The sequence below is a fragment of the Chanodichthys erythropterus genome, chromosome 21 (assembly GCF_024489055.1).
Source record: "Chanodichthys erythropterus isolate Z2021 chromosome 21, ASM2448905v1, whole genome shotgun sequence".
Lineage (NCBI taxonomy): Eukaryota > Metazoa > Chordata > Actinopteri > Cypriniformes > Xenocyprididae > Chanodichthys > Chanodichthys erythropterus.
In genome coordinates this window covers 18,013,250-18,035,822 of record NC_090241.1, presented here as the reverse complement: position 1 = coordinate 18,035,822, position 22,573 = coordinate 18,013,250, and the positions used below count along the sequence as shown (strand labels likewise).

Genomic DNA, 22,573 nt, shown 5'->3' with positions numbered 1-22,573 from the left:
GCACACACACAAGGGAAGCCGACACCTAACCGTCTGCCAGCTGGCGGGGTTGGGTGAGCGGAGGAGAGGAGCAGGTCTGGCCCGGTGAGCTGTAAAGGTAATGAAAGACGTCACAACGCACCGGTGCTCATCATGGCCCAGCCGTTGCCTTTGTGCTCGCTTACCAACCTGCAAAAGGTTGCCCTCTCTTCTGGCAGCAGACAAAAGAGTAATGAGAGAACTGGCCTCTGAAGACCTACTAAAACGTGTGTGACTGGTGTGCACGCATGTGGCATGTGATTAGAGATTACAGTGAGCCTCATTTTCACATGTTAAAAATTCATTTCTGTCTGAATGGTCAAGAGTGTGTCTGGAAAGACAACAAGGGATTAGAATGGGGCAGTTTGGTTAGAGCATATGAACTTTAATGATTCAGTGTCAGGTGAGATCAGATCAGCACTGAGACGTTAAAGAGAGTCCATTTAGCTCATTTAATAATGCTGTTGCAGCTTTGTTGTACTGGTAACAGATATCTGCGTCTCATTCTGAACGTGCACGCTCCGTCACATCACAATGTAACTAAGTGCAGCCACCAAGTTATAATGAACAGGTCTTTGTCTGTCCCTTAAAAAAGGGGTATGAACATCTACAACATACATCCATTACATAATTGAAACAGTTTTGTACATCAATCTTTTTACACATCATTCTGAAACCGTAAAAAAAAAAAAAAAAAAAAAATCATCACAGTGTATTACATGTAAAATTAGGAGGGGCAAACTGACCCCTAGATATCTAAACCAAATACTTAAAACTGTTTGGAACTATTCCTTGGCAAAACAGGGAAAAATATACATTATATAGTGTCAAACATGTAACGCACTTAATAGAAACTTCTTGTATAAAAATCAATATCCCATTTGCAATTGTGCTGATAGTGCTTAACTATATATCATTATAACTATATCAACTATATCATATATAAAGATAAAAAATTAGATAAAGATAAAAGAAGGGATTGTTTGATCTATATTTAGATATATTCTAACTGCATTCTAATAAGCTTCAACAAAAAGTGAATTGTGTGGACACTCAAGGTGTGTTTTTGTTTGCTTTAATAGTATCGTAGATGATACATATAGCACACCCCTATATGCAAGCTGTTTAAAATGTAAAAACTATTTATCAGTTTATCATTTATTACAGTAAATTCCCTGCAGTTCCATAAATCAGATTTAAATATAATATTCTGTTAAATAATTAGTTTTTAGATCTGTATAGTGCAACCTTATGATGACCCTGAAAACCTTAAGCCTATACTCATCATGACATTATCGAAGTTATGTGCAAAGCGACATAGCTGTAGATTAAATAAACAACTCAGTAAAATTGTTTTTGGTTATATATTGGCATGTGCAACATTCACACCTCAGGGAACAAATGGTGCTAGTTCATTCGCTCCAGTTGCTCTACAGTGTCTCTCAGATCCTCCACGACAATGTCCACATCTTCACGGGAGGTACTTCTACCCACACTAATCCTCAGAGCATTGGTAGCCACATCATATGGAATCCCACAGCTTAGAAGAATATGGGAAGGTCTAAGGAATTGAGAGCACAACAAAATTTTTATAAAAAGGATTAAGCAAAATATTGTTAAAAATATTCTGAAAAGAATGAAGACAACAAGGTTTATTCAGACTCCATCCGTTTTGCTCCATCTAGCACACAGCTGAGTGCATCTAGTGAACCTTTGTTTTTGTGCGCTCTAATCACTTAAACATTTAAACATGCACCCTTTGACTAACCATCATTATACTTTTTTTAAATTATTTTAAGAAAACCTTTAACAATGAAAGTATGAAACTTGCTTTGAAGATTTGCTTTAAATGTAGTAATGTGTAGAACTACACTATACTAGCCTAACAGATTAAAGGAAGTCTACACCAAGAAAGATAAATAACATGATAATTTAACCATAAAGTTTGAAAAATCACTTTGGGTGTGTTCACACTTGTAGTTCGCTTCTCTTGATTCTTTTCGCTTAGCGTTCACACTGTCATTGTTTTAATTTTGAACCTAAACAGGTATGCTTGAGCATTCTGCACTTTTTAGGGTAGTAACTTGTGACACCATGTCCTTTTTTTGGTTTGTTTACATGTCTTTGGTCTGTGTTACGTTCGTATTTCTTTCAAACCACACCAGAGTTCATTTAGAAAGCGGACCAAGCACCAGGGTTCGTTTTAATCGAACCAAACATCCCAAGTGTGAACACAACATTTAACTCTAAGACAATGGTGAAGTTCACACCATAATTACAATAATAACGGTACAGTGAAAAGATGGATTCACTTTCAGAACTACTTTTTTCCAGCTGATGAATGATGAAAACATTGAGAGCCAATGAAAATCCATCTGACTTGCAGGATAGTTGTGTGCTGAAATTATGTTCACAGAACTTAACTGAAGAGTGTGTTTAGAATAATGGTGTGTGGACGCTAATATAGTTATCATTATAGTTTCCTTTCAGTCAGTTGCGTTCGACGTTACGTCAGAACTGAACTGAGGAATTGGAATCCCATTTCGTTAGTTCAGTTCTGACGTATCATCAAATGTGACTGACTGAAAGGGAACGAGGGTTACAATAGTATCAGTGACGATATCGTTCTAGCTTGTTAAAGGATTAGTCCACTTTTAAATAAAATTTTCCTGATAATTTACTCACCCCGATGTCATCCAAGATGTTCATGTCTTTCTTTCATCAGTCGAAAAGAAATTAAGGTTTTTGATGAAAACATTCCAGGATTATTCTCCTTATAGTGGACTTCAATGGTCTCCAAACGGTTGAAGGACCACTTGGAGGCCATTGAATGCGGAAAGCGGAAGTACGTGCATGGCACGTACATATTTTGTGTTTATAAAGCATATGCAGTTGAATTTTTTTCAAAAATGAGCGATCGTTTCACTAGATAAGAGCCTTATTTCTCGTCTGGTATCGTTGAAAACCCTTTGAAGTTGCACTGAAACTGTAATTTTGACCTTCAACCGTTTGGAGGCCACTGAAGTCCACTATAAGGAGAATAATCCTGGAATGTTTTCATCAAAAACCTTCATTTCTTTTCGACTGACGAAAGAAAGACATGAACATCTTGGATGACATGGGGGTGAGTAAATTATCAGGAAAAGTTTATTTAAAAGTGGACTAATTCTTTAACCATAAGAAGCTGAAAACCAAGTTTATCGTTGGTTATATCTTGTAATATACAATTTAAAAGACTTTAATTTTTCATGGTTAAGCTATATTTTAGGATTTAAAAGCATATACGTAAAGAAAATAAAAATAATTATAATTTAGGCATGATTTGACAACACTAGTGAAAATTCACAACTGTCCTTATATATAAAACAACTGATATTGACCCAAAACATTTTCATTGTAAATACAGATGACTTACTGATCTCCTCTGTCTGAGTGGCAGGCAGCACCCACACTGGCCAACAACCTCCTACAGGTGGACAGCACTCTACGCCCTACAGCAGGGGGGAAGAGTCTTATCAATTATTCACAAGAGCTCTTGTGTTTTACAAATCTGCAGGGTCAAGATCTGACCTACTTCTGACCAATACATGTGTGGAAAAAAAACTTCACTGATGTTGTTACGATAAATGGAGGCACTGGAGAAGCATCATAGTTAATCAAGCTTGACTATTAGGGCTGTGTATTGCCAAGAATCTGGTGATACGGTACAGGTGTTACAATACGATATATTGTGATATATTGCGATACTGTAAGAAAGGTGATATATTGTGATATTTAGAAAGAGGATACAATTTTAGAAAAAAAAACTGAAAAAATACACCACCATATGCATAAAACCTGAAAAAAAACTTTATTTTATTTAATTAAGACAGTATCCTTTTTATTTATATCACTAATCACTTTTTTGTGCAATCCAAGTAAAGGGAAAAAAGTGAAGTGTTATTTAGGTGTATATGTTTTAAAGGTTCACAGTATAGCAGATTTTAATCTCTAAAGTATTTAACGACAGAAAGTCATAGTCCATTCCATGACTGCATGACTGTTTTTTCATATTTAATACTGTAAAGCTGCTTGCTTTAAAGCAATCTATTATATAAAGTGCTATTTAAATAAACGTGCCTTCACTGAAGTGCTGAACAGAGCTGGTGCAAATATATCCACATCATTATGATCAGATGCTTTCTTTCTGCTGCCACCGCTGTCACTTTTGTTGTGTGTTTATTTTGTTATTGAGAGGAAAACGTGCAGTACATAGTACATATTCTATCGAAACGCATCTCAGATGGCGTCGGGATGTTAAGTGAGCTCGTTCCCAAGTTTTGATTTTGAAATGGCCGATTAAAACCGAACACAAAGCCACGAATCTTCGATGTAAATAAATAAATATTGATACGCTGTTTTTGAGAATCGATACAGTATCGCCAAACATAATATTGCGATATTCATGTGTATCGATATTTTCTTACACCCCTATTGACTATATCATGTCTCTGATGAATCTTTAATGTATATTTGTGCACTATAAATGAAGGTGACATTGTGAATCTATATCAGGATGTACAATCCTACTCCATTCATATACTATGAAAGACAAATTATGAGGCTAGAAAAAGGCCATCCACTCACCTTGAAGTCCTCTTCCCAAAATGGAAAAATTGCATGTGTTAGGCAAAATGTCTGAGCCAGAAAAATGGCTATTAAAATGAATCTTATCTTTTCCAAAGACAGCCTGAAAAATAAAATACAATAAATATAAGAAAAAAATAAATATTAAATATATTATTACTTTCTATTACTATTATATATATATATATATATGTGTACACACACATATTGTATATTTAGATGTGATTAATCGCGATTAATCTATTTGATATATATACATACATACACACACACACACACACACACACACACACACATATACACATATACATATATATATATATATATATACATATATACATACATATATATATGCATATATACATACATATATACATACATATATATACACATATATACATACATATATATATATATATATATATATACATATATACATATATATACATACACATATATATATATATAATGTTAGTGCTGTCAAACTGATTAATTGCGATATATAAATTAATGTTAGATACAATTAATCAATTTGACAGCACTAATATATTTATATTAAAATGTCATATATTAAAATATATTTATATATTAGTGCTGTCAAATTGAGTAATCGCATCTAACAAAAGTTTGTAAATATACAGTGTGTGTGTGTGTATATACATATATATTTTTTTTTTCTTCTTTTTTTCTAGTGGGTGCAGGACACTATAGTTAATTTATGTAATTGAGAATAGCAAAATAAAGTAAACTGTGACATATTATACCCAAAAATAAAATCAAATAAATCTTTATACAGTGGACTACCAGTAAAATTTATACAAATTTGGAACCAAAAATTATTCAGACACTTTGACCTGACCATGTTTTGCTTAAGTGTTATCTGACATAATTAAGTTTAACACAGTTTAACTCTGAGATCTTGTCATATTTTATTACCATTTTTAAAACTATAGTGAATAAACTGGTGTCTGAATAAATTTTGGTTTGACTGTATATTTGTGTACACACTAAACTAGCCCGTTTCTATGGAAGCCCGTTTCCGCCACAAAAAAAAAAAAAAAAACTTCACTTTAAAAAAAAAGCCACTAAAAAAAAAAAAAAAAAAAAAAAGATTAATTGCGACTTTTTATCTCAGAATTGTGAGTTATAAAGTCAGAATTCTGACATATAAAGTCGCAATTGCGTGATAAAAAGTCAGAATTCTGAGATATAATGTCGCAATTGCGTGATAAAAAGTCAGAATTCTGAGATATAAAGTCGCAATTGCGAGTTATAAAGTCAGAATTCTGACATATAAAGTCGCAATTGCGTGATAAAAAGTCAGAATTCTGAGATATAAAGTCGCAATTGCGTGATAAAAAGTCAGAATTCTGAGATATAGTCGCAATTGTGAGTTATAAAGTCAGAATTCTGACATATAGTCGCAATTGCGTGATATAAAGTCAGAATTCTGAGATATAATGTCGCAATTGCATGATAAAAAGTCAGAATTCTGAGATATAAAGTCGCAATTGTGAGTTATAAAGTCAGAATTCTGAGATATAAAGTCGCAATTGCATGATAAAAAGTCAGAACTCTGAGATATAGTCGCAATTGTGAGTTATAAAGTCAGAATTCTGACATATAGTCGCAATTGCGTGATATAAAGTCAGAATTCTGAGATATAATGTCGCAATTGCGTGATAAAAAGTCAGAATTCTGAGATATAAAGTCGCAATTGCGAGTTATAAAGTCAGAATTCTGAGATATAAAGTCGGAATTGCGAGTTATAAAGTCAGAATTCTGACATATAAAGTCGCAATTGCGAGTTATAAAGTCCGAATTCTGAGATATAAAGTCGCAATTGCGAGTTATAAAGTCCGAATTCTGAGATATAAAGTCGCAATTGCGTGATATTAAGTCCGAATTCTGAGATATAAAGTCGCAATTGCGAGTTATAAAGTCCGAATTCTGAGATATAAAGTCGCAATTGCGTGATATAAGTCAGAATTCTGAGATATAAAGTCGCAATTGCGAGTTATAAAGTCCGAATTCTGAGATATAAAGTCGCAATTGCGAGTTATAAAGTCAGAATTCTGAGATATAAAGTCGCAAATGCGTGATATAAAGTCAGAATTCTGAGATATAAAGTCGCAATTGCGAGTTATAAAGTCAGAATTCTGAGATATAGTCGCAATTGTGTGATATAAAGTCAGAATTCTGAGATATAAAGTCGCAATTGCGAGTTATAAAGTCAGAATTCTGAGATATAAAGTCGCAATTGCGTGATATAAAGTCAGAATTCTGAGATATAAAGTCGCAATTGCGAGTTATAAAGTCAGAATTCTGAGATATAAAGTCGCAATTGCGTGATATAAAGTCAGAATTCTGAGATATAAAGTCGCAATTGCGAATTATAAAGTCAGAATTCTGAGATATAAAGTCGCAATTGCGTGATATAAAGTCAGAATTCTGAGATATAAAGTCGCAATTGCGAGTTATAAAGTCAGAATTCTGAGATATAAAGTCGCAATTGCGTGATATAAAGTCAGAATTCTGAGATATAAAGTCGCAATTGCGAGTTATAAAGTCAGAATTCTGAGATATAAAGTCGCAATTGCCAGATATAAAGTCAGAATTCTGAGATATAAAGTCGCAATTGCGAGTTATAAAGTCAGAATTCTGAGATATAAAGTCGCAATTGCCAGATATAAAGTCAGAATTCTGAGATATAAAGTCGCAATTGCGAGTTATAAAGTCAGAATTCTGAGATATAAAGTCGCAATTGCGAGTTATAAAGTCAGAATTCTGAGATATAAAGTCGCAATTGCGAGTTATAAAGTCAGAATTCTGAGATATAAAGTCGCAATTGCGAGTTATAAAGTCCGAATTCTGAGATATAAAGTCGCAATTGCGAGTTATAAAGTCCGAATTCTGAGATATAAAGTCGCAATTGCGAGTTATAAAGTCCGAATTCTGAGATATAAAGTCGCAATTGCGAGTTATAAAGTCAGAATTCTGAGATATAAAGTCGCAATTGCGTGATATAAAGTCAGAATTCTGAGTGTGGCGAGGGGGGCGTGGTTTAGCGGGGTCTGCGGCAGGAGGGAGTGTCTGGGGATGTGCGGTGATTGAACGGGTTGAATGTAAATCACGAACACCTGTTTCTCGTTCCAGTAACTGGCGTGGAGACAGGATAAAACGCCAGGAGAAGCAGGAGCGTGTGAGAGAGAGAGGGACTGCTGACAGTCGGACTAAGTGAGCTGTGCTCGTGTCGTGGAGTGAAGCCCGTCCCTGGATGTGGAATTATTGAGTGTGCGTTGCACCGTCTTTTTGTTTATGTGTTGGATATTTTTTCTCTGGTGAGAATAAAGACTGTCAGCAGCCCTAAAGCCGATTCCTGTCCTCTTCCTTCCCATTACACAAAGAACCTTCGTTACACTGGTGCCGAAACCCGGGAAGGAAGACGGAAGCCGCCGCCATGCAGGCATCCCCCGCCGCTGGAAAGCCGTTTGCGGACATCATTGCATCCCTCGCGGTCCTGCATCAAGAACAACATCGGGCCCTGATGGATCTTCGGAGTGACCAGGAACGCCGCTTCGAGGCGATCATCCAGGGCCAGCACGAGGACCGTGAGAGGTTCCCGGAGCTGGATAGACCGGGAGGTTCCCTGGGCGTCCTGCGCGGCAGGTGCTGGGCGCTTCCAGGTGCCAGTGCAGTAGATGGGCCCGCTAGTTGTCCGGGAGGCCTTCCTGGACCTGTTCGAAAAGGCTGCTGAGGTCTCAGGTTGGCCCCGGGACCAGTGGCCCATGCGGCTCGTCCCGCTGCTTTCGGGCGAGTCGCAGGTGGCAGCACAGCAGCTGCCCGTCCAGAACCTCCTGGTCTTCAACGACCTCAAGAGGGCCATCCTGCAGCGGGTCGGCCGCTCCCCGAGCAGCACCGTCAGCGCTTCCGGTCTCTGGAGCTGGGGGAGGCGGGCCGACCCTTCGTGTTGGCCCAACAGCTCCGGGACTCGTGCCGCAAATGGCTGATGGCCGACGGAGGCGACGCGGAGCAAATGATCGATCGCGTGGTGCTGGAACAGTTCACCACTCGGCTCCCAAAGAAGACCGCCGAGTGGGTCCAGTGCCACCGGCCCACGTCGCTGGATTCGGCCATCCAATTGGCGGAGGACCACTTGGTGGCGTGCCCAGGGGTCGGCGAATCCCTGCCATCTGTCTCTCTCTCTCCCTCTCTTCTTCCCCTCTCTCTCTCTAAACCTGTCCCTCTACCTAGGTCCCGTCCGCCCGGCCCGCCTCGTGTTCCGCCCCGAGGGCGGGGTGGAACGGATTCTCGACAGTTCGTGGCGCCAAGAGCCCCGCCCAGGGGGGCGGGACTGGCCACCGCCGGGCTGGACCCCGCGCCTGCTTCTCCCCTCTCTCCACGCCAATCATTCGGCCCGTTCTCCGCCACTGGAGCGGCGGGCAGGTCTGGGCCGGCCTGTTGGCGTTGCGGGGACCCGGATCACTTCATAGACCGGTGTCCAGTGATGGAGGTGGGGACATTGATCCGGGTCCCGGACGACCTGCAGGTCGCCCCCGGTCAGGCTGGTCAGTACCAGATACCAGTGAGTATCAAGGGGGGTACATATCAGGCTTTGGTGGACTCGGGTTGTAACCAAACCTCCGTGCATCAAAGCCTGATTTCATCCGGGGCATTGGATACAGGCCGCGTGGTTAAGGGTACGGTGTGTGCACGGGGATATCGCGAGTTATCCGTTGGTGTCAGTCGGGATTCTATTTAGGGGTCAAAAGCATAGTGTGGAGGTGGCAGTTAATCCGCACCTCCGGCACCCGTTAATTTTGGGGACGAATTGGCCCGCATTTAATAAATTATTGGGGCATTTATGCTCGGGTGCCTCTTGGAGTAAGTGTACGCGGGGAAGGGAAGTGCGAGTGCAGGCGGGGAGACTGACCGGGGACCAGTGGTGACTGCCTCAGGGGAACCGAGCGGGATCGGGAGACTGATTCTCTCGGACCGTGATGATTTTCCCCTGGAGCAGTCTCACGATGAGACGCTGAAAAATGCGTTTGAGAGGGTCAGTACGATTGACGGTCAGCCTCTCCAGCCTGGACGACCACTAACTTATCCCTATTTTGCGATTATTAAAGATAGGTTGTATCGAGTGACCCAAGACACTCAATCAAAGGAAGATACAACCCAGTTGTTAGTACCAAAGAGCCGCAGGGAAATGCTTTTCCATGCGGCTCACTCCAACCCAATGGCTGGACACTTAGGACAAACAGCGACACTAAATCGCCTCATGACCCGATTCTTTTGGCCGGGCATTCACGAGAACGTGCGCAGGTGGTGCGCGTCTTGTCGTGAATGTCAGCTGGTAAATCCTCCGGCCACTCCAAAAGCGCCTTTGCGCCCCCTTCCATTAATGCAGGTCCCCTTCGAACGAATTGGCATGGACCTCATCGGGCCATTAGAGCGATCAGCGAGAGGGCATCGTTTTGCATTGGTCATTGTGGATTATGCAACACGATATCCAGAAGCAGTGGCTCTCCGCAACATTTCCGCTAAGAGTGTTGCGGACGCCCTCTTCAGTTTAATCTCCCGAGTGGGGATTCCGAAAGAAATCCTCACTGATCAAGGCACGGCGTTTATGTCACGTACGCTACGCGAACTGTACGAATTGTTGGGCATTAACTCGATTCGAACCAGCGTCTTTCACCCACAAACGGACGGGCTGGTCGAACGTTTTAATCGCACGCTTAAATCCATGATTCGTAAGTTCGTTCAAGAAGACGCCAAAAATTGGGATAAATGGTTGGAACCCCTGTTGTTCGCTGTGCGAGAGGTCCCGCAAGCCTCCACGGGGTTTTCCCCCTTCGAGCTTCTCTTTGGGCGCCACCCCCGCGGGGTGTTGGATGTCCTAAGAGAATCTTGGGAAGGACGGACCGTCTCAATCAAAAAATGAAATTCAGTATGTGCTGGACTTGAGAACAAAACTCCACACTTTGGGGCGGCTATCTATGGAGAATTTGTTACAAGCCCAGGACAGACAGTGCCGGTTGTATAACAGGGGAACTAATCTGCGTAAATTTGCACCGGGAGAGAAAGTGCTCGTATTACTCCCCACATCAAGCTCAAAATTACTGGCGAAGTGGCAAGGACCATTTGAGGTCACACGGCGAGTTGGTGATCTCGATTATGAAGTAATACGGTCCGATAGGAGAGGGGCACGTCAAATTTATCACCTCAACCTCCTGAAAAAAGTGGAGTGAGGCGGAATCAGTGATGCTGGCGACGGTGATTAGCGGGGAGGATGATCTCGGGCCAGAGGCGAATGTAAAAAAACAATCCCTCGCTCTGGCCCCGGGGGGGAGATCACCTTTCGCCCTCACAGCTCACTGATGTTTCCAAATTACAGGCTGAATTTGCCGACGTGTTCTCTCCCCTACCGGGCCGTACTGACCTCATTCAGCACCACATCGAGACAGAGCCGGGCGTGGTGATTCGCAGCCGGCCGTATAGGTTACCTGAACACAAAAAAAAAGTGGTTCAGGCAGAATTAGAGGCAATGCTTGAAATGGGGGTAATAGAGGAATCCAGCAGTAACTGGGCGAGCCCGATAGGTTTTGGTCCCCAAAACAGACGGCTCAGTACGGTTCTGTGTGGATTATCGCAAGGTGAATGCAGTGTCGAAATTCGACGCGTATCCAATGCCGCGTGTGGACGAATTGCTTGACCGGCTCGGTACAGCTCGCTTTTATTCGACACTGGACTTAACAAAAGGGTATTGGCAGATCCCCTTGTCTCCATTATCCAAAGAAAAGACCGCTTTCACGACGCCGTTTGGATTACACCAATTCGTGACCCTTCCGTTCGGGCTGTTCGGGGCACCGGCTACCTTTCAGCGACTCATGGACAAGATCTTACGGCCCCATGCTGCGTATGCGGCTGCCTATCTGGATGACATTATTATTTTTAGTAATGATTGGCAGCGGCATATGCAGCATTTGAGGGCTGTCCTGAGATCGCTGAGAGGGGGGGCTGGGCTCACGGCCAACCCGAAGAAGTGCGCAATTGGGCGCGTGGAAGTAAGGTATCTGGGCTTCCACTTGGGATATGGACAGGTGCGTCCCCAAATTGATAAGACAGCAGCGGTTGCAACCTGTCCGCGTCCCAAGACCAAAAAGGAGGTAAGACAGTTCCTCGGGCTGGCGGGATATTACAGAAGGTTTGTTCCTAATTATTCGGACCTCACCAGCCCGTTGACTGATCTGACTAAAAAGGATGCACCAGATACGGTCCAGTGGACGGAGCTGTGCCAGCAGGCCTTCACCCAGGTGAAGGCTGCTTTATGTGGCGGGCCGTTACTTCATTCCCCTGATTTCTCTCTCCCCTTTTTGTTGCAGACAGACGCGTCGGACAGAGGGGCTGGGTGCGGTCCTGTCCCAGGAGATAGAGGGTGAGGAGGCGGCCGGTGCTGTACATTAGCCGCAAGCTCTCTAAGAGAGAGGCTAAGTACAGCACCGTGGAGAAAGAGTGTTTAGCCATCAGGTGGGCCGTCCTCACCCTCCGCTATTATCTCCTGGGGCGGGAATTCACCCTCTGTTCGGACCATGCCCCTCTGCAGTGGCTCCACCGCATGAAGGACACCAACGCGCGGATCACTCGTTGGTATCTTGCTTTACAGCCTTTTAAATTCAAAGTGATCCACAGGCCGGGTGTTCAGATGGCTGTGGCCGACTTCCTCTCCAGAAATGGGGGGGGGGGGCTGCAGGCCGGACGGCTCCCCGGCCTGAGTCGGGCGGTGGGGGTATGTGGCGAGGGGGGCGTGGTTTAGCGGGGTCTGCGGCAGGAGGGAGTGTCTGGGGATGTGCGGTGATTGAACGGGTTGAATGTAAATCACGAACACCTGTTTCTCGTTCCAGTAACTGGCGTGGAGACAGGATAAAACGCCAGGAGAAGCAGGAGCGTGTGAGAGAGAGAGGGACTGCTGACAGTCGGACTAAGTGAGCTGTGCTCGTGTCGTGGAGTGAAGCCCGTCCCTGGATGTGGAATTATTGAGTGTGCGTTGCACCGTCTTTTTGTTTATGTGTTGGATATTTTTTCTCTGGTGAGAATAAAGACTGTCAGCAGCCCTAAAGCCGATTCCTGTCCTCTTCCTTCCCATTACACAAAGAACCTTCGTTACACTGAGATATAAAGTCGCAATTGCGAGTTATAAAGTCAGAATTCTGAGATATAGTCGCAATTGCGAGTTATAAAGTCAGAATTCTGAGATATAAATTCACAATTGCGTGATATAAAGTCAGAATTCTGAGATATAAAGTCGCAATTGCGAGTTATAAAGTCAGAATTCTGAGATATAAAGTCGCAATTGCGAGTTATAAAGTCAGAATTCTGAGATATAAAGTCGCAATTGCGAGTTATAAAGTCAGAATTCTGAGATATAAATTCGCAATTGCGTGATATAAAGTCAGAATTCTGAGATATAAAGTCGCAATTGCGAGTTATAGTCAGAATTCTGAGATATAAAGTCGCAATTGCGAGTTATAAAGTCAGAATTCTGAGATATAAAGTCGCAATTGCGTGATATAAAGTCAGAATTCTGAGATATAAAGTCGCAATTGCGAGTTATAAAGTCAGAATTCTGAGATATAAAGTCGCAATTGCGTGATATAAAGTCAGAATTCTGAGATATAAAGTCGCAATTGCGAGTTATAAAGTCAGAATTCTGAGATATAGTCGCAATTGCGTGATATAAAGTCAGAATTCTGAGATATAAAGTCGCAATTGCGAGTTATAAAGTCAGAATTCTGAGATATAGTCGAAATTGCGTGATATAAAGTCAGAATTCTGAGATATAAAGTCGCAATTGTGAGTTATAAAGTCAGAATTCTGAGATATAAAGTCGCATTTGCGAGTTATAAAGTCAGAATTCTGAGATATAAAGTCGCAATTGCGAGTTATAAAGTCAGAATTCTGAGATATAAAGTCGCAATTGCGAGTTATAAAGTCCGAATTCTGAGATATAAAGTCGCAATTGCGAGTTATAAAGTCCGAATTCTGAGATATAAAGTCGCAATTGCGAGTTATAAAGTCCGAATTCTGAGATATAAAGTCGCAATTGCGTGATATAAAGTCAGAATTCTGAGATATAAAGTCGCAATTGCGAGTTATAAAGTCAGAATTCTGAGATATAAAGTCGCAATTGCGAGTTATAAAGTCACAATTCTGAGATATAAAGTCGCAATTGCGAGTTATAAAGTCAGAATGACTTTTTCTCACTACTGTGAAACGTTATTTCTCACAGTTCTTACTTTGCTTGTGTTTCCTTTCATTGTGACTGACCATCAGGATTACTGCTTTGTTATCATTATACATTAAATAGACCATCAGGATTGCTGCTTTGTTATTTTTATACATAAAATAGAGGACATCATAAAGGATTATTTTTAGCGCCGATTTACCAATAAAGAAATATTGATTTTACTTGAGGAGACACATAAAGATTAGTCTCCGGACATATGCATTATGCAGGAATATGCATATAGAATGTTTCCACGGTAACCTTGTACACAGCGTTTCAAGGAGAAAAAACAGCTTTTACTGCCATCTAGTGGGCTTAATACTAAAACAACCAATACCTATCATGTTTCATTAACTTTGCAACTCAAGGGTAGAATCATGCAATTCTGCAAATTACAGTCGAGGTATTTGGACAATAAAAGTTGTTTTTAACAGAATGGATACACTAATGAATTTTGCACGATAATAACAATATCATAATAATCATAAGAAGAAGAAGAATCAACTGTGGTGGAGGCGCAATAAATCAGACAAAGCTGAAGTGGCACATTTTAATACATCCAACAGCTTCAGACTTCACTGCAGCGCGGCTATCGTTGATGCACTGTTATAGACAGACACTGACCATCAGTTAATTGCGAGAAAAAAAGTCAGAATTCTGACTTTTTATCACGCAATTGCGAGTTTATATCTCAGAATTATGACTTTTTATCACGCAATTGCGACTTTATATCTCAGAATTCTGACTTTTTATCACGCAATTGCGAGTTTATATCTCAGAATTCTGACTTTTTATCACGCAATTGCGAGTTTATATCTCAGAATTATGACTTTTTATCACGCAATTGTGAGTTTATATCTCAGAATTCTGACTTTTTATCACGCAATTGCGACTTTATATCTCAGAATTCTGACTTTTTATCACGCAATTGCGAGTTTATATCTCAGAATTCTGACTTTTTATCACGCAATTGCGACTTTATATCTCAGAATTCTGACTTTTTATCACGCAATTGCGACTTTATATCTCAGAATTCTGACTTTTTATCACGCAATTGCGACTTTATATCTCAGAATTCTGACTTTTTATCACGCAATTGCGACTTTTTATCTCAGAATTCTGACTTTATAACTCGCAATTGCGAGTTTATATCTCAGAATTCTGACTTTATATCACGCAATTGCGAGTTTATATCTCAGAATTATGACTTTTTATCACGCAATTGCGAGTTTATATCTCAGAATTATGACTTTTTATCACGCAATTGCGAGTTTATATCTCAGAATTATGACTTTTTATCACGCAATTGCGAGTTTATATCTCAGAATTCTGACTTTTTATCACGCAATTGCGAGTTTATATCTCAGAATTCTGACTTTTTATCAAGCAATTGCGACTTTATATCTCAGAATTATGACTTTTTATCACGCAATTGCGACTTTTTATCTCAGAATTCTGACTTTATAACTCGCAATTGTGAGTTTAGATCTCAGAATTCTGACTTTATAACTCGCAATTGTGAGTTTATATCTCAGAATTCTGACTTTATATCACGCAATTGCGACTTTATATCTCAGAATTCTGACTTTATAACTCGCAATTGCGACTTTATATCTCAGAATTCTGACTTTATATCACGCAATTGCGAATTTATATCTCAGAATTCTGACTTTATAACTCGCAATTGCGACTTTATATCTCAGAATTCTGACTTTTTATCACGCAATTGTGAGTTTATATCTCAGAATTCTGACTTTATAACTCGCAATTCTGAGATAAAAAGTCGCAATTAATCTTTTTTTTTTTTTTTTAGTGGCGTGGCGGAAACGGGCTTCCATACTAAACACACTAAAGTAATGTCCACTGAAATATTTGTACCAGTCATCTGTAGTAAAGCAGAAACAAGACTTACAAGCAGCTTCTGCTCTAGATAACATCGGATATCCAGGAAATGGGCTTCATACTCTGCTAGATTTAAGCTTACTAATTCGGCAGCCTTTTCCAAAAAAAATAAAATAAATAAATAAATATTCAAAACAATTTTACAAACACAGTCAACTTGCTACTAAAAATAAACAAATACATTTAGGTAACTATTATACATTTATAAACAGTCAACTAATACTGAAATTAAATAAATAAAACAATAAATACAAACATTTAGCTAACTATTTAACATGTAAACATACAGTCAACCTAGTACTGAAAATAATAAATAAATAAAGAGATATGATATGATATGATATGATATGATATGATATGATATGATATGATATGATATGATATGATATGATATGATATGATATGATATGGATGATATAGTGGGTTTTACCTTTCCCAGACCTGCTATCATTGCTGTGTTTTCAGTTCTGAGAAATAAAGAGATAATAACAGTATTGATTTCAGAGTCAGTAACATACTTGTTTTAATTCTGTTTAATAATTCATCAACCATACATGAAACCCAACCACACAATAAACCATGTCATACCCTGGCCTGAAGTTGCGCTCTTGTCCTCCTCCAAAAAGCAGAGGGTAAACAGGGGTTGTGGTTCCAGGATCATTCACGAACAAAGCACCGATTCGAGGGCCATAAAACTGGAACACACCATCAACAGGATTGTGATCTCTAATTTTCTTCGCTTTGAGAGAGATGATATATCAACAGCGTCTCTTGTTACTTACCTTGTGTCCTACGATGGTAATGTAGTCTACTCCCAGCTCATGTGCATCCACTCGTATCTTTCCAATAGCCTGGGCTGCATCAGTGTGCAGGAGGATTCTGGGAGCTGATGCTGCCCTCTGTTTGTTTACATCCTTCACCCTCTGACAAATATCCTTAATTGGCTGTTGAAGGGAGAATCTCATCAGTTACTTTGAGTGTTTATGCTAAATCATGACAGAAACAATCTACTATATTTTCATTGGCAGAGCAAAAATTAACAGGCCATACTGTGTCTACAATGTAAGTTACTCTTTAACATCATGTTTATAAAAAAACGTGTTTATAAAAGCAGTATCACACATGCAATTAAGCCTCGTCCCAATGGCCAAAACACAGCCGTGTTATATTGTTTAACTATGAAATAGTCTGACACACTATTGGGAGTGCTGTCAGGGCAACATGCTCACCATAATGATGCCTGTCTCATTATTGGCCAGCATGATCGACACCAAGCAGGTGGTGGGACGAATCGCTGCAATGACATCCTCAACCTCCACCCGTGCCGTCACCTTGGAAACGGGCACAAATGTGACATCTACAACGAGAATCCAATAAGGTCCAATCAGAGCACAAAGAGCTTTGCTTTCATTCATATTCATATTTTAATGCAGAGAGCAAGAAACATTTTGGAAGCAATGTTCCCAGTTATAGTAGTAAATTAAGGTAATTTCCACTTCCTCAAACTTTAGAGAACAAAGTCTCTATTTGAAGTTTTAGTACATAAAGTCCATTCCTGCTAACCTGCTTTGCCCTCCTTTAACAAGTGTTTAGCTGTGAGTTTGATGGAGTCATGCTCCACATTAGAGATAATAATATGAGGTAAAGAGCCTCTTCCATTCAGCTGCTGGCTGTTCGTGACTCCCTCTGCAGAAGTCTTGCTCTTCCTGAAGTGCTCCACAGCTGTGTGAAACACTAGATTATTGGCCTGAAAGTCCAGGAGAAAAAGAGAGCTAAATAAATAAAGATAAAGTGGAATCATTTCTTCTGAACACCTGAAGTTCTTCAGGTATTCAACGCACATCTCAACACAAGCACCAAGCATCATTAGGACTGCCACAAGAAGCGTTACGGATAGTGTTGCAGTTGTAAAGACTTGTTCACACCAACACGAATTCGACACGAAGATTCAGACCAATTTTTTCATGCGATTTGAAGGAAGACGTGCTGAATGAAAATGATTCAACAGCAAATACAAGAGTACAGAGACAAGAGAGCCGGTTATTAAAGGGTTAGTTCACCCAAAAATGCAATTTCTGTCATTAATAACTCACCATGTTGTTTCAAACCCGTAAGACCTTCGTTCATCTTTGGAACACAAATTAAGATATTTTTGAGGGGTTTTTTTATCCACCATAAAGCAATGTAATTACCACATTCAAGGTCCAGAAAAGTAGTAAAGACATCATTAAAATAGTCAACATGACTACAGTGGTTCAACCTTAATGTTATGAAGCTACAAGAATACTTTTTGTGTGCAAAAACAATGTTATCACTACTTTTCTGGATAAAAAACTTTTAGATTTCATCAAAAATATCTTAATTTGTGTTCCAAAGATGAACGAAGGTCTTACCAGTTTGGAACAACATGAGGGTGAGTTATTAATGACAGATATTTCATTTTTGGGTGAACTAACCCTTTAACTGTCATTTAGCAAAATCCACTATTCGTGATGCCATCACATTATGGTTTTATATAACAGTAGTGACTTTAACACATAAGATTTATGCAGTGAATATTCGGTTTGGTGTGAACAGGCAATTAGTGTACTAAATTAATACATTACACTCATTTGTTAAGAACAACTACAAATGAGGAAAAGGAGCCAATGATATCAAAGGTGCAGCCACATTAACGAAATTGTGATGCTCACGTGATACTCCCGATCATGGAGATTGAAATGACTGGACTTCGCCTATGAAATTTCGGCATGCAACTGTAAATGTGTCTAGAACAGCACCTTTATCGTGTCTAGAACAGAGCTACAGCAGAAGTGAAATTGCAGAAAAAAGATTAATTAAAAAGTGCCTTTATTTATCTTACTATTATTTTGTACTCACTATAATTATTGTTTTAATTTTTTACATAGAATTTGAATGTGAATAATGGTTATTCTCTGAATAAGATTGTTTGAACTTTGAGAATGTTACAACACTAGACACTGATGGTTGAAACAGAGATGGTGGAAATGTGAGTTAGCCATGTGAAACAGCTTTTAATGGGTTAGTTCACCCAAAAATAAAATTTCTGTCATTAAAGGAACACTCCACTTTTTTTGAAAATAGGCTCATTTTCCAACTCCCCTAGAGTTAAACAGTTGAGTTTTACCATTTTTGAATCCATTCAGCCAATCTCCGTAGCACTCCGTAGCTATCAGTAGCACTTTTAGCATAGCTTAGCATAGTTCATTGTAGGGCTGCACGATTAATCGCATGCTATTCTCACGCGCATTTCGTCAGTAAAGCCGGTTCCCTGATTACCGCTAAATCGCCATCACCTGCTTTCAAATGGAGCGACATTTAATAGACAGAGCCGTAGATCACTGAAAAGCCACGCAATATCGCGTTCATATCGCAGATGAATCGCCTGCGATAATGAACGCGATATTGCGTGGCTTGTCTGTGATCTACGGCTCTGTCTATTAAAAGGCGCTCCGTTTAAAAACAGGTGATGGCGATTTAGCGGTAATCAGGGAACCGGCTTTACTGACGAAATGCGCGTGAGAATAGCATGCGATTAATCGTGCAGCCCTAGTTCATTGAATCTGATTAGACCGTTAGCATCTCGCTCAAAAATGACCAAAGAGTTTTGATATTTTTCCTATTTAAAACTTGACTCTTCTGTAGTTACTTCATGAAAATGTAACCGTGGGTGGCCGTACCATGGGTGCATGGGTACAGCAGGCGCAACGATATCACGCAGCGGCTGTGACCCCGTTTACGCAGGGAGCGTGCCTTGCAACCATGGAGACATTTGTGAGATCGGCCTAGAAAATCGCAACTTTTCATTTTCCGTCGGTCTTAGTACATGATGTAACTACAGAAGTGTCAAGTTTTAAATATGAAAAATTTTAAAACTCTTTGGTCATTTTTGAGCGAGATGCTAATGGTCTAATCAGATTCAATGAACTATGCTAAGCTATGCTAAAAGTGCTAATGATAACAGCCCGGAGATCGGCTGAATGCATTCGAAAACGGTAAAACTCAACTGTTTAACTCTGGGGGAGTTGGAAAATGAGCCTATTTTCAAAAAAAGTGGAGTGTTCCTTTAAGTACTCACCCTCATGTTGTTCCACACCTGTAATACCTTTGTTCATCTTTGGAACACAAATTAAGATATGTTTGATGAAATACAATAATTTTTATCTCGATTTTTTATCCCCCATAGAAAGCAACGTAATTACCACATTCAAGGTTCAGAAAAGTAGTAAAGACATCCTTAAAATAGTTAACATGTTACATGACTACAGTGGTTATGAAGCAACGAGAATACTTTTTGTGCACAAAAATAAAACAAAAAATAATGACTTTATTCAACATTTTCTTCTCTACCCTGTTAGTCTGCTTCGCAGCTGACGCAGTTAAGAGCTTCCGTGTTTACATCTGAATTCTGACTCGGAAGCACTGAACTGCGTCAACTATGTGGCAGACTAACAGGATAGAGAAGAAATTGTTGAATAAAGTTGGAATTTTTTTGTTTTGTTTTTGCGCACAAAAAGTATTTTCGTCACTTCATAACATAAGGTTAAACCACTGTAGTCACGTTGACCATTTCTTTGTATGGGGGATAAAAACAAATCCTCTTTGATTTTATCAAAAATATCTTAATTTCTGTTCCGAAGATCAACAAAGGTCTTACGGGTTTGGAACGACATGGTTGAACTAACCTTTTAAGGCTTTCAATATTGTGCTAACAAATTTCTGTTGGAACTGTGCTCTTGAAACCCTCACCTCAGTTCCTCCTGAAGTAAAAATAATGTCTGCTGCTTTTCCACCAACCATCCTTGCAATGGTGTCTCTGGAATGGTAAATGATGTCTCTGGCTTTCAGACCTAGTATTGGAGGGAAAACTATATGAGCATATGTTTAAGGGATAGTTCACCCAAAAATTCTGTTATCATTTACTCACCCTCATTTCATTCCAAACCTGTTTGACTTTCTTCTGTGGCACATAAAAGAAGATATTTAGAGAAATATATCAGTGTTTTTTGCCCATACAATGAAAGTCAATGAAAATTCATACAGGTTTGGAAGTGAACGTCATGTGGGTAAATGATGACAGAATTTTCATTTTTGGGTGGACTAGAGGTCTGCTATTCATTTAATTTGAGAGCCTCATACCTGGTAGGTAATTACTGCTGGGATTTCCCCACGCATCAGTTAAAGCATCAGTAACAACCCCGATCACCTCTGGATCCACTGGTGTGGTGGCGTTGTAATCCATGTATATTCTGCAGCAGACAAAGCTGTTTTACAAACTACATTCTGCAGCATGTTGCAGATCGAATGTGAATGACTTCATGTCAAGACTGATAGGGCATATTCATTACCTGTCTGGCCCATCAGGCACATCATGATGATCAAGGTCAGATCCATAATGATGTGTAAAGTTTCCCCATAAATTATGATCCAGGATGATAGGGGGACCACTCTTTTCAGCCATTATCTGGATTACATTAGTAGATAAAATGACAAAATACTGTACATCAGTCAAACACATGCAGTAAAACCTGCTTTAAAGTTATATTAACGGCATTAACTGTAATGCACGGGTCATATCATAAGGCTTGCTGGGTCACATACAAGTCTTTTTTTCTTGGTTTAGACAAGCCATGGTTGTTAATACAGGGTTGACATTTAACAATTTAATTCAATTTTCATTTAATTTATTACACTTTGATTCGTATACTGTAGTAGATGAATCACTGCTGGCCGAGTCACTTTACTGTAATGTTGTCTACGAGCATATGCTGACAGCTAAAACAATTAAACTGCTTTTACGGTCGCTTTACAAGAACCAGTGCTGAGATAACTACTGATAAACCTGATGAACCTATTTAATTATATACCATTATTGTACTGACCTCTCTTAATAAAAGCGTATGTCCTGTCAATGATTCACAGTTCAAACTGGTGGTGATACGGCAGCAGCACGTTCTACTTTGAACCGGAAATGCACATGGTCAAACCCCTCCTCTTTTCTGACGGTCTACTATAGCTAAGGCTTGCTTCATGAAATAACTATTAACAAAGTCGCTTTGTTATTAATCAGATCGTGCTGACGTTACTTGGTAAGCGTCAAAGGGCATCCCATAATGTAGTAGTAGTAGTAGTAATATTTATAAGTCAAGCCTTCAGGGTATCTATGGTTTAAGCACGTCACGTTATTAATATTCATGAACTAAGCCTTTATCGTAGTAGCGTTCGTAAATGTTTGTTATGGAGCTTTGAGGCGAGACAGTATGGCAAGCCGTTTTAACATTTAGGCCTAAGTATCTTTAAAAACAAAAGATTACCTAAAGAACGAGTACTAGTACCTAAAGATTAAGATAGATAATAGATAATATACTATAGCTAAAAATAAGTAGTAACATGAAAAAGCTATAATCATGTCTTGAACTTTGGGGGAATTAAAAGATTAGAAGGCATTTAAGGGGATAAAGAAAAAGAAATAAAAGCTATGAGATTTTCCTGACTAAATCCATGTGAATTTATACATATTTTAACCGACAACTGAGATATCTTAAAGGGTTTAACATTCTGTCTAAATTTTGTATTTATGGTTTCAGTAAAAAAAATAAGACTTTTTATTTCACAATTTTGTTTTTGTCCACAAAATTAGGTGCCCCTTAAAGGGTTAGTTTACCCAAAAATGAAAATTCTGTCATTAATTACTCACCCTCATGTAGTTTCAGACCCGTA

The 22,573-nt window shown here is 39.6% G+C and overlaps 2 protein-coding genes across 5 annotated transcripts; one reads left to right on the top strand and one right to left on the bottom strand.

Moving 5' to 3' along the window:
• Window positions 1–396: 396 nt before the first annotated feature.
• On the bottom strand, window positions 397–21,828 carry scly (selenocysteine lyase). Of its 4 annotated transcripts, none has more exons than XM_067373747.1 (13): window positions 21,736–21,828; window positions 21,202–21,317; window positions 20,993–21,102; window positions 20,603–20,703; window positions 17,396–17,579; window positions 17,062–17,189; window positions 16,615–16,776; window positions 16,421–16,527; window positions 16,263–16,299; window positions 15,843–15,926; window positions 4,645–4,747; window positions 3,434–3,509; window positions 397–1,579 (listed from the first exon to the last, which is right to left on the bottom strand). In XM_067373747.1, exons 2-13 carry the CDS (start codon window positions 21,312–21,314, stop codon window positions 1,426–1,428), a joined length of 1,359 nt encoding a protein of 452 aa, XP_067229848.1. In that variant the 5' UTR covers window positions 21,315–21,317; window positions 21,736–21,828; the 3' UTR covers window positions 397–1,425. The 4 variants fall into 4 exon arrangements, with proteins under 4 accessions (XP_067229848.1, XP_067229849.1, XP_067229850.1 ...); XM_067373748.1 differs by having other exon boundaries at window positions 21,202–21,350; window positions 21,736–21,804; XM_067373749.1 differs by lacking the exon at window positions 15,843–15,926.
• Window positions 8,105–12,956, top strand: LOC137011386 (putative SCAN domain-containing protein SCAND2P). Its single transcript, XM_067374211.1, has 3 exons — window positions 8,105–8,313; window positions 8,410–9,229; window positions 12,549–12,956. Exons 1-3 carry the CDS (start codon window positions 8,105–8,107, stop codon window positions 12,549–12,551), a joined length of 1,032 nt encoding a protein of 343 aa, XP_067230312.1. The 3' UTR covers window positions 12,552–12,956.
• Window positions 21,829–22,573: the final 745 nt, after the last annotated feature.

Bases quoted from the DNA above. Each gene is read 5' to 3' on its own strand.
- LOC137011386 (XM_067374211.1), top strand. From the start codon at position 8,105: ATGCAGGCATCCCCCGCCGCTGGAAAGCCGTTTGCGGACATCATTGCA. The intron at 8,314-8,409 runs GTGCTGGGCGCT...CTGAGGTCTCAG, and splicing joins CTGGGCGTCCTGCGCGGCAG to GTTGGCCCCGGGACCAGTGG.
- scly (XM_067373747.1), bottom strand. From the start codon at position 21,314: ATGGCTGAAAAGAGTGGTCCCCCTATCATCCTGGATCATAATTTATGG. The intron at 17,580-20,602 runs GTGAGGGTTTCA...CTGGACTTTCAG, and splicing joins TTACTTCAGGAGGAACTGAG to GCCAATAATCTAGTGTTTCA. The intron at 17,190-17,395 runs GTTAGCAGGAAT...TTCTCGTTGTAG, and splicing joins GTTAAAGGAGGGCAAAGCAG to ATGTCACATTTGTGCCCGTT.